This window comes from Cucurbita pepo, chromosome 13 (assembly GCF_057944985.1).
Source record: "Cucurbita pepo subsp. pepo isolate OVF chromosome 13, ASM5794498v1, whole genome shotgun sequence".
Taxonomy (NCBI): domain Eukaryota; kingdom Viridiplantae; phylum Streptophyta; class Magnoliopsida; order Cucurbitales; family Cucurbitaceae; genus Cucurbita; species Cucurbita pepo.
In genome coordinates this window covers 15,409,353-15,425,406 of record NC_141810.1, presented here as the reverse complement: position 1 = coordinate 15,425,406, position 16,054 = coordinate 15,409,353, and the positions used below count along the sequence as shown (strand labels likewise).

Below are 16,054 nucleotides of genomic sequence, written 5' to 3'. Positions count from 1 at the left end.
AACTCCTCATACATTTTAGTTTTCCGATGGTAGAACTGCCCCTAAATTTTTGTGTCCTTGTTAGAGCAGGACATTGACTCCTCTGATAAATTGTTGATGTCCATTACCGAAGAAAGAAAAATTGGGGGATTGACAACTTCCACCTGGGCATACGATGTAGCCTAAGCCTAAAAGTAATTATGGATAGTACATAAACTAAACTTCAGCAATTACCAGTGAATGGGCATCCACGGAAGTATCAGCCCGAAGTATGTCCATAACCTGCAGTGCATAGTCTTGGAGTCCAGTATCTGGATGCAGATATCTGAGACGAATGGCCTACAAGACATTTTATATGGTGTGAATAAATCCATAAAATATATGTAAGTATAATTAACAAGTGCACCAAATCTGTAAGGCAAAATGATACAGAGAAGTGAAAGTAAAACCAACATTATCAAAATTATCAGTGCTAAATAAGCCAGCAAACAAATTCAACTAAAACCAACACTGAAATGAAATTTAGATTCATGGTGACACATCATAAGAAGAGCAACAAATTATACTAGATCAAAAGCCACGAGAAAAGAAAACATGAATGAAAAGTTAAATTAAGAATTGATTAAACTTGAATAAGAATTAACATAAAGCTTTCAAACATCTAAGAATTCAATTCTTATGAATTAGTCTTCCAAACCCCAAAAACATTCAAAAGCTATCTCGAACCTAAGGAAAGAGGACAAATGAAGGAAAATCTACTACAGCAGATAATAGTGAGCACAAACCTGCAAAAAGAACACCCAAGATAATGTAAGGCTAACACGAATTTCCTTCAACCGTGGTCCATTTGCTGCAATGTGATTCGTTATGCAAAACAGGCAATGAAATTAAAATAAACATTTTTCAAAAATTTGAGAGTTCAATATCTTTATTTGCTGAATAGAGAAAATTAATAAGAAACAAACAGCAACCGTTAAGAGAAGAAATACTTGCAGCTGTGGAAGGGGTCCTTCCCAAAGAAGATAAAAAATTTCATCTGGGAGCCTAGTCATGGGTGCCCCTACTGATATTTTGCAGAGGAGGGCTCATGGCTTTCTACATCGCCAAATTGGTGAAGAATGGAGAGACCCTACTGCACCTTTTTATATTCTGTCCTTTTCCTGGAGCTTTTTGGAAGGACGTCCTATCGGCTTTCAATTGGTCCACTGCCCTACCAGGAGATCCTATAACACTGCTGGAATTGGTTTTCATTGATCATCCTTTTTTAAAACAAAGGGAAGTTATTTGGTTAAATTTTATCCGACCTTTCTATGCTTTTTTACGGGAAACTGAAAAGAAATTTATCAGAGCCTTTCTATGGTCATTTGGTAGGAAATAAATCATCACATCTTCGAGGATAAAGTCGTAAGCTACTGATTTTGATTGCTTTTTTTAGCACTTGCCTTACATGGCTCTCTCTTGGTGTACATTCTCTCCTTGCTTTCACAGCTATAATCTTATTCCTCTTGACCAATCAATGGAAGTACTTTTGTAATTCCTTTGAAACAGGAGTTGCATTCTTTTGTAATTTCTTTTGTAATTCCTTCAAAGGAATCATAGTTTTCCACAAAAATAAAAATAAAAAATTGAAAATATAAAAAAAAAGGAAAAAAACAGTGGAGAGGTGTAGGATAGGCCCACGATTGCTAATCTTTGAAGAAGAAAAGGAGTAAAAGGGGGAGAGATGAATGAGTAAGAGTATGTGTGGGCTGCGGCTTGGAAAGGCCGATATAGGTAGTTAGTTCTTGCGTAAGCCCACGCAGTAGAAAGTATAGGTATACCTTTACTAAATGGCAAAGATAGATGCCGATGTAAACCGCCTTCTAGCTTCTTTGCTGGAGGGAAGGGACCTTTTCCCCTTGGTTGGACCTAGTAGGACATGAACTATTAACTTTAAAGACAATAACACTTATATACATACGAGATAAATTGGTCAGAAACAGCAAGGATTATTACATAACAAATAACTTATATACCTGAGCTTCAGGATTCATTCCAAGAGCCAGTAACAAACCCAGAGCTTCGGCAAATGCATCCCGGACGGATGAAATTGGATCCTCAAAGGCCTGTTTGATTCAGCCAAACCATTTGGAAAGATAACTAGAACATTGTAGATGTAGAAGATAGAAATATACAGGCAGTATATATTGTGAAGGACACAGAACTTTTCATTGATGATTGAAAAGTTACAATAAAGGAGTAAGTGCGCCCCATTTGAACTAACTAATTCCCAATATTATATTAAAATACCAAAAAAAAAAAACCAATTTAGGGGAAAGAGTAAACAAGTCCCATTTAACGTGACTAACTAATTTCCAAAATTATATTAAATATTAAAAAAAGTAAATTTGGAAGAAAAAAATTAAGAGCAGTTACAAAATAAAGAAGAAAACAAAAACCAAAAGGATGCTTTATATTTAGCTTCAAGAAAAGGAAAGGGTCCCCAACCCATTTAAGATTTTCTGTTATCAAAAGAATAAATGCATTATTAGATGTTATTCTGGGTTCCTTAACACCCTTTAGATTCCTCTACTTCTACTTCTCCACCCAACTTAAGATACTAAAAACCCATCATGCAATGATATTATAAAGAGGTAGCCAATGCAAGCACTGATAAGTAAACCTGCCCAACTAAAATTAAATTAATGATTAAAACACATTTTTAGTTGGCAACATTTTGGTCGTTATACTTTTTCTATGACAACTTAGTCCGTACATTTCAAAAGGTTCCTGATATTTAAAATCTTTTAGTAATTGAAGTATACAAACGGGTAGATACTGAACCACTTTCAATTTCAGATCATAAGAGGTTCGTCAACTTCATTCCTCATTCACTTGGTCTTATTTCATAAATACAATTTTTTTTAACGAGTGACCAAGATTTCATTAGAAAAATGAAAGAATATACAAGGACATTATAAAAAAAATTATGAGGAAAAAAAAAGGCAAAAGGAGTTCAACGGTAAATAAACCCTATGCAAAAATAGACTCCAATCCAGAAGAACAAAACTTAGCTGATAATTACAAAATTCCTTACATTAAGAAAATAGAACAAAAGGAGTCCAATCGCAAAAAAGACTCCAATCTAGAAGAATAAAACTTAATTGGTAATTACAAAATTCCCCTACAAGACTGAAGCCCACGACCAATTCTTTAACGAAAATTTTAACTTAGACATAATTGTTACATTTTTTAGTAGTATAATGATTTATTGGTTAGCCTTTGGGAGCATTGGAACAATTTTCTATCTCTTCATCTATTATTTTTCTTTCAAGTATAGTGACTTAGTTACATATAAAAGTATGAGAACCAAAACATCATAGAAGCCCGAAGTACATATGCAAACAAGAGAAAAATAACAATAGATTATAAAACTAGTTAATGTCTTGAAGGAACATTCTATTAATAGAATTTGTATATAATAATTGTTTTCATAAAAGACAGCATATCACTCTATCAATAAGACATTCAGCATATCATAATGTATAATTTCTTATATAAAAGAAATTTGGCATATCCTTCTATCAAAAGGGAGGAACGCACAGAAACAGCAAGGAGATAAGAGGTCACCTCCTCAAACCTCAAAAGGGGGAGTCTATGAAAGGACCTCAATACTAATGTAAAATAAAGAAAAACTTCTGTAGAGTTTAGCCCAAGAAGAGGCAGTCTGCCATACAACCTCCCGAAAGTAACAAAAAGGGGACTTTATGAGAGGACCTCAACACTAACGGACAACAAAGAAAAAGTTTTCCAGAGTATTGCCCAAGAAGATGCGGTGTGCCATACAACATTCCAAGAATAATAAAACTCTTTACTAGTCGCTTTCAAAATTCTATTGTTGCTTTCTATCCAAATTATGTAAAGTACAGCTCTTATAGCATTCTTCCAATAATCCCAGATTTCCCTTTAAGCCACCTACCCAATAGATTCCCCAGGAGAACTATCTATAGCTCTGCACATCCAGCCAGGCATATACAAAAATATTGGATGATGTGTACCAGCTTGCTGCTGCTAACGAGCATCCAGAACAATTTTATCTGATAATTATAGGAATTTGATCTTCTTGAATATTATCGGAAACTAAAATCACTAAAAAATGAGGACTACTTGTATCTAGACATATATAACACAGCCATGGAGTTCCTCTATTGTTTCAGAAACAACGATATTGCTGTTGTGGTAATCAGTAAAAACCCAAAAAAAGAAAACAAACAAACAAACAAACATATCACGACAAGAATAAAATGGCTACCTTTACACAAAAGGAGGCTGAATTATCAAGTTCTCCAACCCCTAACCCAGGTCCTCCAATGTTGGCAAATGCCTTTAGACATCTTGCAGCTGCTATTCTAACAATGAATGATTTATCACCAATGCCCACACGAGTAATCAGACGAAATGCTTCAGTATATGCTGAAGCAGCTGCAGAACCCCCCGATCCTTTTAAAGCACTCTGAAGCAAGCGCAGAGCTTCTTGTCTCACAAAATCCTAATATTTGGAAGACAAATAATCCTTAAACAATAAATAATTAAATATAAATAAGACGAGAGATACTTCAAATAAAACCAAACAATTTTTAGCTTTCATTTGAAACGAACAAAAAGATAGCCTCACAACTCACATAGTCCAAAATAAACAAAGAAAGAGTGTGATACTAGGACTATAATTCGATAGTCAATGAAAGTGAACAAATTTATTCCAAAAACTACTAAAAACAGGCTCCTTTGTGCCTTCCAATTCAACCTAAACAAAAATTTAAAATGGCAGTTGAAAACAATAGATACAAATAGAACGGTTGTCAGTGTTATAACTAATTAAAGGAAGAACCCCAAAATTGAGGAAACCCCCAATTGCTACTCCTTAAACACCGTAGCCTTGCATGGAACTTCTTTTTGTACATTGGTCTGGACACACTAGGACGGTTTTCTGTCTAAATGAAGGAACAACCCCAAAATTGAGGAAACCCTCAATTATTACTCCTTAATTGCTTAATGAAGGAAGACAGAAACATTATTAATATTATGGTGTGTCCAGACCAATGTAATCCCAAGAGAAGTTCCTTGGAAGGCTACGGTGTTTAAGCATGTGCCAAACAAAAATACATCACCTAACAGCTTCAACTCAAAAGAAATCAATGATTTTATGTGGGGAAAAAATTACTCGAAACAAGTACTCACACATCCCCCTACCCCCCCCCCCCCCCCCCCCCAAAAAAAAAAAAAAATAAAAGTTCACAAAACAGGCTCGCCATACTGATAAGCGCAAGTTTGTAAGAATGTACTAGAAAAATATCATGTTAAAGAAAGGTGACAATGGGATTTAATGGGAACCTCATTAAATCTGATAAGCTTTGCAGCAATAATAGTCGTCTCAAGCAAACCAGAAGTGATTTTTCTCCCAAAGTGCTGATATAATTCTCCCAAGCACTGGGCAATGCCTATAAAGGTCAGATATAATAAAGATGACATGTTAGTAAAAGAAAAAGTTACAAATTTCTAAAGATGTGAAGCATAAATCTGGTACAGCTTAAAAAACCCAGTGGTATTCCCATGGAAAGCTTTCAAGCACAAGAATAAAGGAAGGCCCAAATCCATGAAGAAATTTGCTATTATGAGTACTCTAAAATACAAATTTTTATAAGAAATGAGAATTCAAGCAAATATATCTTTCTGAGAATAAATAAATACCAAAATAAAAGGAAATACGAGATTAACAGAACAAAATTTCAAAGAATGTCTAATTATATCAATTTGTTCTCTTCAGCAGAGATGGATGCCAATAAAATAAGGTAGTCTGAAGATGGTTAGGTCAATCCGCATTTTTTTCCTTTAAAATAAACATTTTATTAAAAAAAACAAACAAACAAAACAAAACAAAGCTTTCACCAAAAAGTTAAAATTTTATATGGCTTCAACTGGAAAAAAAAAATATAGCATCAAACTACTCTCAACAGAAAACACAGATTGTAGGACATTCACCCTTTCAAAAAGCAAGAAATACAGGTACTTCATAACATTTTTTTAACGAAGAATATGTAATTAAGGGGAAAGTTTCTCCTTTTATATTATGAACACATTTCAATATAAAGCATACACACTCAGCATGTGCATGTGAAACACACTCCTAACTGCGATTATCCAAGATTAATCAAGTTCAAGCTTCCGTAACAAACCAGCGATCTTATGAGGCTCATTCCTTTTCCCATCAGACAGAAACCCTTGAAGACTACTAACTCGTGAATATACTGAAATTGTATCTCCCTTGGATATAATTCTTGCCATTACTACTGACGCGAGATGACGCACCGGTCGTCTGGCACCAAGAATGAGCAGAGAATAGAGTGCTTCCTCGCATTTTCTTTGCCACAACAGTATAGATTCCTGAAATTTGCAATGTTCATTTTAAACATTTAATAAATTTAATTTAATATTGAAATGTTAGCATTGCCAGAAAATGAATAAACTAAAAAACTCCAGACAGCATTTAATTTTGAAATGCTAGCATATGACTTGACAGAGACATGAAAAAAAATTGAATAGTGTCATTTCTAGTTAAAGAAGATACTGTTATGTTAGCATATGACTAGACAGAGACATTAAAATTGTTTGAACAGTGTCCTTTCCAGTAAGGAAGATAGTATAAATACGAAAGCACTGTTATGTTAACTATGGAAAAACTCATTTTCAGTGGATCTTCTTGTATCATTAGATTGGAAATGAAGAACTAAACTTAATTGAATCGGTGCTATTGGAGGAATTTATTCGGTCTGTTTCAAAGAGGTAGTTCAGTGCGCTTAAGTTAATTTTACCGCTTAATTATCCACCAAACTTACACTCTTTGGAACTTTAATTGAAAGCAAAAGCTGCTTGTTGGGATATTATTTACCATGTTTTTTCTCTCATTTTCTTCATTGCATCTTTTATACATTAACCATTCCTTTTCTGTTACTTGCTATCCATTGTAAGCAAAACACGTGGCTGTATTTTCTTCTTTAAATATCTATGAAGGTGAGCATTGCTCTCATTTTGTGTGATTGTCTCCTTTGTTCTTACCAGTCATACATAGTACGGTGCTATAAGCTCTTTCTCATCTCTTTTAATGGTGTCAAGCTCAAGCAAGTCCGGTGACGATGACCGCCAACTGGTGACAACCTTATCTTCATCTACCACCGTTGTTACTCAAATTATACCTCCCAAAAGCTTCCCAAACCTTTCAACCCGTGGGCAGAGATTTCACAGCCCCATAGCCCCATAGACACGGAGGGAAACTAGAACTTCATAGCCCCATAGACGCGGAGGGAAACTAGAACTTCATAGCCCCATAGACACGGAGGGAAATTAGAACTTCATAGCCCCATAGCCAATGAAGACAGAGATTTCAACCCGTGGCAAGACCGAATGAATAATGAAAAAAGCAGAAGCATGTTACAATGAAACTGAATGCGCATAATAATTCCATTTCTGATGTCAAATGTATTGAGATCCACATAATATCGCAGAATTCAATGTCTTCTCTTATTGACATAAAAGTTGGCAGCTCAAAACCAATAAAATATATTCGAAAGACAACGAGATGGATGATAACGAACTCAAAATGAAAAGCAGCAAAATAAATAGAGTGAACCTTGGGCTCTTCATCAATGGCGGAAATGAGATCGGAAAGAAGGTCGAAGCAGAGAAGGGGCTCCGGAGGCTGTTGAGCAGCGGAGGCGACTATGGATTCGAGCTGAGCTACCAAGACACCAAAACGAGAGAGCGGCACATTCTCCCTCACGTAGGTCTTCACCATTGTAGAATGTGAGCTCAAAATCGGGAAGAAGTGAGCTGCTCCAGTGTGCAGAGTTGCAGTTCTATATCGATTGAAACCGGTGAATCAAAGTCCAGTCTGAATCATGTCCATACCATTTGAAGCTGGATCGTTCGGAGATCGCCCTCTGTCTTTTCCTTATTTCTCTTTTTACTTTTTTTTTTTTTTTTTTTTTTTAGGTAATTCGGGTTCATACTCACCAAATTCGTTAAAATGTCCTGCTTTTGGATTATTAACTCTATTCCCTCCCTTCTCTAATAAATTGGAACCCTAATAATCTAACCCTTTCAAAACTCTTCAAGGCTAATTTCGTCAAATAATGACTACTTATACCTAAATTTCAAGCTCTCGCATTTAACCCCGTGCGTTACTTTCTTTTTACCCATTACAATTCCTCAGTTAAATTACAAATTTAGTCGTCGTCAAATTAAATTAAATATACAAATTTAAATTTCACGTGACAATTTTAGCTGAGTATATTCGTATTAATAAGTCCTTTAATATTGAAAATTGTCTAATAAATTTATATTTATTTAATTTTTTATCTAATTAATTAACTCTCGGCATTCGATAACTTCTTAAAATTTTAGTTTTGTGTGAGTATGAGGACAATTGCGACATTTTTTTTACATGTTTATCATGATCGAGCAAAATAAGCGCGTCTACTTATAAATTCAAACTCGAAAGAATCAATGCTATGAACTACCTCTAAGTAAATTTAGTTGATTTATGTTCTATAGAATATAACAAAGTCGTACCGACGTGTCAAATCACTTGTTCGAGCGTGGTACTATGTCTAACGCATTTTGATGCTCAAATTAGTATTAGATTGAAGGTGTGTGGTATGAATATGTCGTAGGTAGCATACTCGATCAGAAAAATTGATCATTTTATTTATATATTTTTTACACGTGTTAGGACGGTACACTGTCGACTCACCAAATTGAGCATGGCAAAACCCTTTATACGCCTTTTTTGGCTTTGGGGCTCGTTGGGCAGGATTATTATCGGGCCACGAGTTATCTCGGGTGACTCTAGCGTAATTAACTAATTAGAAACTTAAAAAATATAAGAGGCAATATAATTTTAAACATTAAAAATAAAACAATTTAAAGATACATACGAAGTAAAAATAATTGATGGTTAATGAAAAATAGCCTTCAAACTTACTATTTTGAAGAATAGCCTTGAAAGTTGGATCTAAAGAAATTTGGATTTATATACCCAATCATTACTCGGCTACGGAGTGCCCTAAAACCCTTTCGCCCCGCGGTTGCTTGCCGTAGTTTATTAGTTTCCGTCCTAAACCATTTCCACCTCACTCTGTTGTTCTCTGCTTCTCCTCCTTCACTGAGCTCGTCACGCAAGCAACAGAAAGATGTCGCTTAGAGTACTCAACCCAAATGCAGAGGTTCTCAACAAATCCGCCGCTCTGCATATGAATATCAACGCCGCGAAGGGCCTTCAAGACGTCCTCAAGAGCAATCTCGGTCCTAAAGGAACTATCAAAATGTATGACGTTATTTTCGATCTTCGTCATTTTCGCTTTTGAAATCTGCTTTCATGCTTTCCTTTCTCATATTTATGTTCGCATCTACCTGACCAGGCTTGTGGGTGGTGCCGGAGATATCAAGCTTACCAAAGATGGCAACACTTTGCTTAAAGAAATGGTCGGTTCTCTGCCCTAAACCCTTTACTTATCTTAGATCTCCTATCTCTACTGTTTTTCCGCGCATGTACCGAACCGGACATGTTATTATTGATTTTTCTCCATCGGGGTCTGCATAAATGAGAAATAACGCCTAAATTGCTGGTTTGTCGATATGGATGCTCACTTTCTAACATGCCCCTTATATCATTTTAATTACGTCGTAAGCCCGTTGAAAAAGAAATATTGGAAAATCTTCACAACCATTCATCTACAAGACATTTATTTCAGAAGGAGGATTAAATGTGCTGTCCATACTTGTTTTATATGGTTGCAGCAAATTCAAAATCCCACAGCAATCATGATAGCACGAACCGCTGTTGCACAAGACGACACTAGTGGAGATGGCACTACTTCTACCGTGATTTTTATAGGCGAGCTTATGAAACAGTCCGAACGTTATATTGATGAAGGTTGGTACTCTGATCTTAGTCGTACCGTTCTTTGCAACTATGTGTCGTAGAATGTCACAGTGCTCCGTGGGAATATGTCCTGATACTTCTGAAACAGTTGTGTGAATGACGAAATTATAGTAGTCAACCTTAATGCAGGCCTCAATGTGGTGAAAAGTTTAGCTAGAAATACATTGTCGTTGGATAAGTGTGTATAGCATAAATAGCTGAAAGTCTGCCACATATTTAAAATGGATTTGTCATCTTGAAATTATTGATGAAAATTCGCCATCTTAAGATTGTATGACATGTCTCTTTATCACGTTATTTGAAGCAGAAACCTTTTAATATCGGGAATTAGGCTTCTTAGCATCTTAGAGAACTATTTGGCACAGGATTGGTTGATATTCTCTCACGGGTGTGTACTGTTGGTTCTTTTTCTTTCCTAATGGGGTTTATTCATGATCCAGGCATGCATCCACGTGTCCTGGTTGATGGTTTTGAGATTGCCAAAAGAGCAACTCTTCAATTTCTTGAAAAATTTAAGACTCCTATTGTTGTTGGCGACGAGCCAGACAAAGAAATTCTGAAAATGGTAGCAAGAACAACACTAAGAACAAAGGTTATTTGACGGACTTTTTTTTCTCGCTGAGTAAATTTGTGTTGAAATTTTAGCTGTCTAATATCTTTCCAATGGGTCAATCTCTTGTACAGCTGTATGAATCATTGGCAGATCAGCTGACTGATATAGTTGTTAATGCGGTGAGTACTAATATATTAGCGATCACAAATATATATGCTCTGAGTTCAGATTGAAAGTTCTAAATCTTATTTACATTGTGATCAACATACTACAATAGACGTTTGCTTGTACCTTTTTTGGCTAATGGTTTGTGTTTGAGTTATTGCAGGTGCTCTGCATTCGTAAACCAGAAGAAGCCATTGATTTGTTTATGGTGGAAATCATGCACATGCGTCATAAGTTCGACGTTGACACTCGCTTGGTATGTTTTAAGATTCTATGACAACTTTTGAATGAGAAATATTTGATTAAAGAACCCAAAACGATGCCGGATGATAAAATATCTTTGCAATCCAATAACCAAAGAGATAACAGAAGTGATCTCCAATTGGCATTAACAGAAAAAGGGAGTAATTACAGAATTTGTTAGTTAGAGAACTTCATCTTAGCAATGAACAAGTTTAGGATCTTAATTACATCTCTATTCTTTCCAAAATTCTACTGAGAGGTTTGGTTTTATGAACACGATTAGATTGAACACTAAAAGGTAAGGAAATAATGTAAACCTTGCTTTCTAGCTTGTTGCTGTTAGTGCTACCTGTGATACGTTGAAAGTTACTTTACATTTAACAAAAGCTAAACTATATTCAGCCTGTCATGGAAAATGAATAGTCGTGTAATTTTATGTTTATCTTTACTTCCACTGTTTAGTTGCTTTGTTGTTTACTGGTCAATATGTTGCAGAGTGCTCTATTGTCATGCAAACAACGTTCCGTTTCTGAAAATGTTCTTCGTAGTTCTGTTCATTAGTCATTCAATGTTTTTTTTTTCCATTTTGGTATTCTGAGTGGGGGTTTTCTTTTAAAGAATAATTTCGTAATATATGAAATTGTTTCTAATATAGAAAATAGGTCTGCGCACATATTTTCATCCCGGTTTTCTTTCTACATTCTTTAGCATGTCTCTCTTTCTCTAACGAAATTGCATTTTCTTCTTCTTCTTCCGTTTTTTTTTTTTTTTTCTGTGATAAGAGCATTTGTAATTTTGAAGAAGTAGCCTTGTCTATACTTGACAAATGAAAGAGCATTTATATTTTTCTTTTTCAGGTATATTTTGTGGCCTTAGTTTTTTTTTGGATGCTTTTATCTTTCATTTTGCCTCATCGAAAGTGTGTTTTGTTATCAAGATTTCTTTTCCATGTATCAATTTATTTTAATGGAAAAGTAGAGATTGATTTTGCCTTAATTTTCTTAATGCTTGTAGTTGGTAGTTTTTTGGCTGAAGATTTCTGCAATTATTCTGTTTTATTCTAGTTAATTCAAGAGTTTTTTTCTCCTCTATTTTCTTCCTTATCTCATTTTCTTGCAGAGTAGGTAGATTTCTCGTCTTATCCTAATAGTTTTCTTGTACATTCTTAGACTTGTTTTTTTCTTATTTCGTTAAATTTTTTATAAATACTTTATCATTTTTGATGTCTTGAATCATCAATCACTAGGTTGAAGGCCTTGTTCTTGATCATGGTTCTAGACATCCTGATATGAAACGGAGAGCAGAGAATTGTTTTATTTTAACCAGCAATGTGTCTCTGGAATATGACAAAAGGTATTGATGAGCCTTTCTTTGATTTAGTATCAACATGGATGGATAATTATGTTTCTTGTATTGTTCTATCTTGGTTTTGTGTTGTTCCTGCTTTCCTAAATGCAGAATCAATGCATGCATGTATATTGCTACCCCAGTTTGATGTAATATGGCATTAATGGGTTGAATTAGTCTAGTTATCCTGAATATAAAATGTGGATCATATTCATTTGTAGCCATATATCATTATAATATATTGTGAACATTTAAAAATTGATGGCTTTCCTCTCAGTGAAATAAATGCTGGATTTTTCTACTCTAATGCGGAACAGAGGGAAGCAATGGTTGCTGCTGAAAGGCGTCAGGTTGATGAAAGAGTTCAGAAAATCATTGAATTGAAAAACAAGGCAAGGGTGTTAGGGTCATGCATGTTAGTTATTAATATCTGCATTTCTTAATTGTTGTCTTATATTCTAAATCATATGCAGGTTTGTGCGGGTAATGACAAGAACTTTGTTGTCATAAACCAAAAAGGAATTGATCCCCCATCTTTGGATATGCTCGCAAGGGAAGGGGTAAGGCCGTATTTCTTGAAGTTATCATACTCATTTTTTTTTTTCCTTTCTTCCCTTGATCATGACATTCCGTTTACAAGTGATGCTTAAGCCTCATCATGAAAAGACTTATTTTAGCAACCTTGTAAGACTGACAAAACTTTAAAGCCAATTCCGTTATCATAACTAATGAAAATGTTTTGTAAAAAAATCTTTGCCCATCATTCTGATCAAATCCATTAGTGTGTAGCCGAGTAACCACAATTCTATTATGTTTTCCTTACTTTTAAAGCTTAACAAGAGTCCAATGAGTATCAAAAGATGTATCTAGAAGCAATATGGTTTGAATTATAATTATGTTGTTTTTTAGCAGATAATGGATTCTTACAAATTTGATTTTGAAATCTGTTTCTCAAGCGACATCCAAATATTTGGAAAAAATTCCTGCGATTTTGGATTTTCTTCAAAACTGTTAATGTGAGATAGTATCATTAGAAGCATGTTCTCAACTTCTTCAACTTAGCATAAATACAATGTTTTTAGTCCTCCATCTCATAATATATTTAAACATTACTGAATTCTTTTTCATTTTATTTGAAATGATTGAGATGTACATACAGAATTGAATGTCTGGTTTTTGTTCGGTAAGAAACAAAGTTTTTATGGAGAGAAGTGTAAGAATATACGAGGGCATACAAAAAATAATTATGAACCTAGCTAAAGGGAGACCCAAAACACACCTACAAAAATGGGCTCCAATCCAATGATATTTGAATGTTTTTATGAGTCATATTTTTATAAATGTATCCTTATCTTTCCTGTGTCAATACTAAGTTGCTAAGAATAACATATTGCCACGTTCTTTTCTAATACACTTCTCATTTCTTAGAAGTTCTTTTTTTCTATGTAATATATGTTATTTTATTTGATGTATTACAAATGTCAGTATGGTTAATAACCATTATGATTTGTATGATTTGAGCAAGGGAGAATGAAACCTTGGTCAATTGCCATTTATTTGTCAATCTATATTCATTTGTTTCATACTTGTTATGGAGCCCCTGTAGATAATTGCCCTTCGTAGAGCGAAGAGGAGAAATATGGAAAGGTTGGTTTTGGCCTGTGGAGGAGAGGCTATAAATTCTGTTGAAAATCTTACTCCTGATTGCCTTGGATGGGCTGGACTGGTCTATGAACATGTGCTTGGGGAAGATAAATATACATTTGTGGAAAATGTGAAAAATCCTCATTCTTGTACAATCTTGATCAAGGGTACTTCATTGCAACCTCAATCTTCATTCATGTTCAATCTTGTTAATCAATTATATTTCCTTTTTTCTCATTGGAATCCGTGATGGTGCAGGACCTAATGACCATACTATTGCTCAAATTAAGGATGCTGTCCGTGATGGTCTTAGAGCAGTTAAAAACACCATTGAAGATGAATCCGTTGTCATGGTAAGCTTCTTATATTTTCCGGCTACTGTCAGACGTGTAGATGAATTAATGAAACTCCTTGTATCAAGTAGAATTAAAATATCAAGACAATGATCACGAAAGCAGCAAGCATCCTGAATGCAAGTTAAGGGAGCAAATAAATTATATCTACAGTGTACAATTGGTCTATTGCTCTCTGTAACTTCGCGTCTGGATGGAAGAACTCATATTGAGCATTTGGCATTCTTATTCCTACATTCGGATATTCACATTATTTCTTAAACAAAGTAAAAAAATATTAAAATTTTATTTTCTTCTCTTCCTCCCTATTTGTTATTAGGTTATCAACAGTTATAGTCTTGCAGCTTCAATTATGATATATTGCATTGGAATTTGTTTTGCTTCTTGACCCTATGAATGAAAGAGAGGAGACAAGTTTGGATGCTTATAGCCAGGAAATGGCGTCTCGTAGACCATCCTTATTACTCGAGATTTTCTTGGTCTTAAGAAATGACTGGTGGAATTTTCAGGGTGCCGGATCCTTTGAAGTTGCTGCAAGACAATATCTGATAAATGAAGTGAAGAAAACAGTTCAAGGAGTAAGTCTCCTTAGAAGTATTCTTCAGTATCCTTTTGCATACTTTTCATGTACCCAATCTTATTTTGACCTTCTCAACCTTTATTACAGCGTGCTCAACTTGGCGTTGAAGCTTTTGCTGATGCCCTTCTTGTGGTTCCCAAGACACTTGCTGAAAACTCTGGTCTCGACACACAGGATGTGCTCATTGCTCTCAAGGTGAAGTCCTTTAAACTCCTACTGCGCTTTCATATAATTCCACCGTTTCCCTCTTTTATGAGAGGCAGTTACAAGTATGCTGAACTCATTCTTCCCATTTGAAATCAGGGGGCACATGACCGGGGCACTATTGTAGGGCTAAACCAGCATACAGGAGAACCGATTGACCCCCAAATGGAGGGTATCTTTGACAACTACTCAGTGAAACGCCAAATTATCAATTCTGGGTACATGGCTCGATTGTCGCCCCTTTTTACATCCTCATATAGCCTTTCTTTGCCGAAGTTCTTGTCATGCTCTTGATCTTTAACAAATGTCTTATAGAAGTAGTCAAATTTATAACTTTCTAGTCTTCTATATTAAATCATCATAAAGTTGGGGTACTGATTTGGTTACTCATAACTTTTTGCAGGCCTGTAATTGCATCACAGTTGCTATTGGTGGACGAGGTAATTCGTGCTGGCCGCAATATGCGGAAACCTACTTAGGAAGCGTTAACATGTAATTTTTAGCCGGTTTTGATGATCTGCTAGAGTGAGTTTTGTGCTACTTTCTTGTATAAGTTATACTGTTTTGATCTCTTGGGAAGCATTTGCTCCCATCACTGTAGAACTTTCTTTATCCTTTTTTCTCAATGAAAAATACAAAAAAAAGTAGAGAAACCCCTTCCCTATATTTTTTTTTGGAGGTGTTTATTAAATTAGGCAACGGTCTGTTTTCGGTTCAATTGATGGTTTGATTTAAGTACAAGGGAGTTTTATGCAATATCTTCGAATTATGCTTATTATTGTTGAGTTCACAGCTTTTCCCTTATGTCTCTCCAGATATATTCTTTTCTACATTTACCTGAGATTGGAACCATCTTTGTGTTACATATTCAACCAGAGAATTCTCTCTCTTAAGCTTTTTAATTCACATTAGAGAACATGTTTCACGAAATATGTTAGTGTAGTGATTTGTGGAAATTGAGAATGAAAAAATTTACAATAAAAAAAACATAAGGTTAAATAATAAAAAAT

General features: G+C 35.0%; 2 protein-coding genes across 4 annotated transcripts in view; one reads left to right on the top strand and one right to left on the bottom strand.

Moving 5' to 3' along the window:
- The window catches only part of SWEETIE (HEAT repeat-containing protein), a 37,300-nt gene extending 29,304 nt beyond the window's left edge, over positions 1–7,996 (bottom strand). The window contains exons 1-8 of one of the 3 annotated variants that reach the window (XM_023695220.2): positions 7,643–7,996; positions 6,192–6,399; positions 5,350–5,456; positions 4,271–4,507; positions 1,995–2,084; positions 1,800–1,887; positions 765–829; positions 214–318 (exon numbers count right to left, since the gene is read on the bottom strand). In XM_023695220.2, the coding sequence (XP_023550988.2) occupies positions 214–318; positions 765–829; positions 1,800–1,887; positions 1,995–2,084; positions 4,271–4,507; positions 5,350–5,456; positions 6,192–6,399; positions 7,643–7,807 (1,065 nt within the window). In that variant the 5' untranslated portion in view covers positions 7,808–7,996. Of the gene's footprint in view, positions 1–213; positions 319–764; positions 830–968; positions 1,169–1,799; positions 1,888–1,994; positions 2,085–4,270; positions 4,508–5,349; positions 5,457–6,191; positions 6,400–7,642 lie in introns of those variants that run through there. The other 2 variants (XM_023695221.2, XM_087117163.1) reach the window with 2 other exon arrangements.
- Positions 7,997–9,071: 1,075 nt separating this feature from the next.
- Positions 9,072–15,708, top strand: LOC111808959 (T-complex protein 1 subunit zeta 1). Its single transcript, XM_023695218.2, has 15 exons — positions 9,072–9,337; positions 9,432–9,495; positions 9,811–9,946; positions 10,396–10,547; positions 10,640–10,687; positions 10,837–10,929; positions 12,163–12,269; positions 12,541–12,655; positions 12,737–12,823; positions 13,870–14,074; positions 14,166–14,260; positions 14,770–14,838; positions 14,928–15,035; positions 15,144–15,262; positions 15,448–15,708. The coding sequence occupies exons 1-15, from the start codon at positions 9,204–9,206 to the stop codon at positions 15,521–15,523; spliced, it is 1,608 nt and encodes a 535-aa protein (XP_023550986.1). The 5' UTR covers positions 9,072–9,203; the 3' UTR covers positions 15,524–15,708.
- The last annotated feature ends 346 nt before the right edge of the window (positions 15,709–16,054 follow it).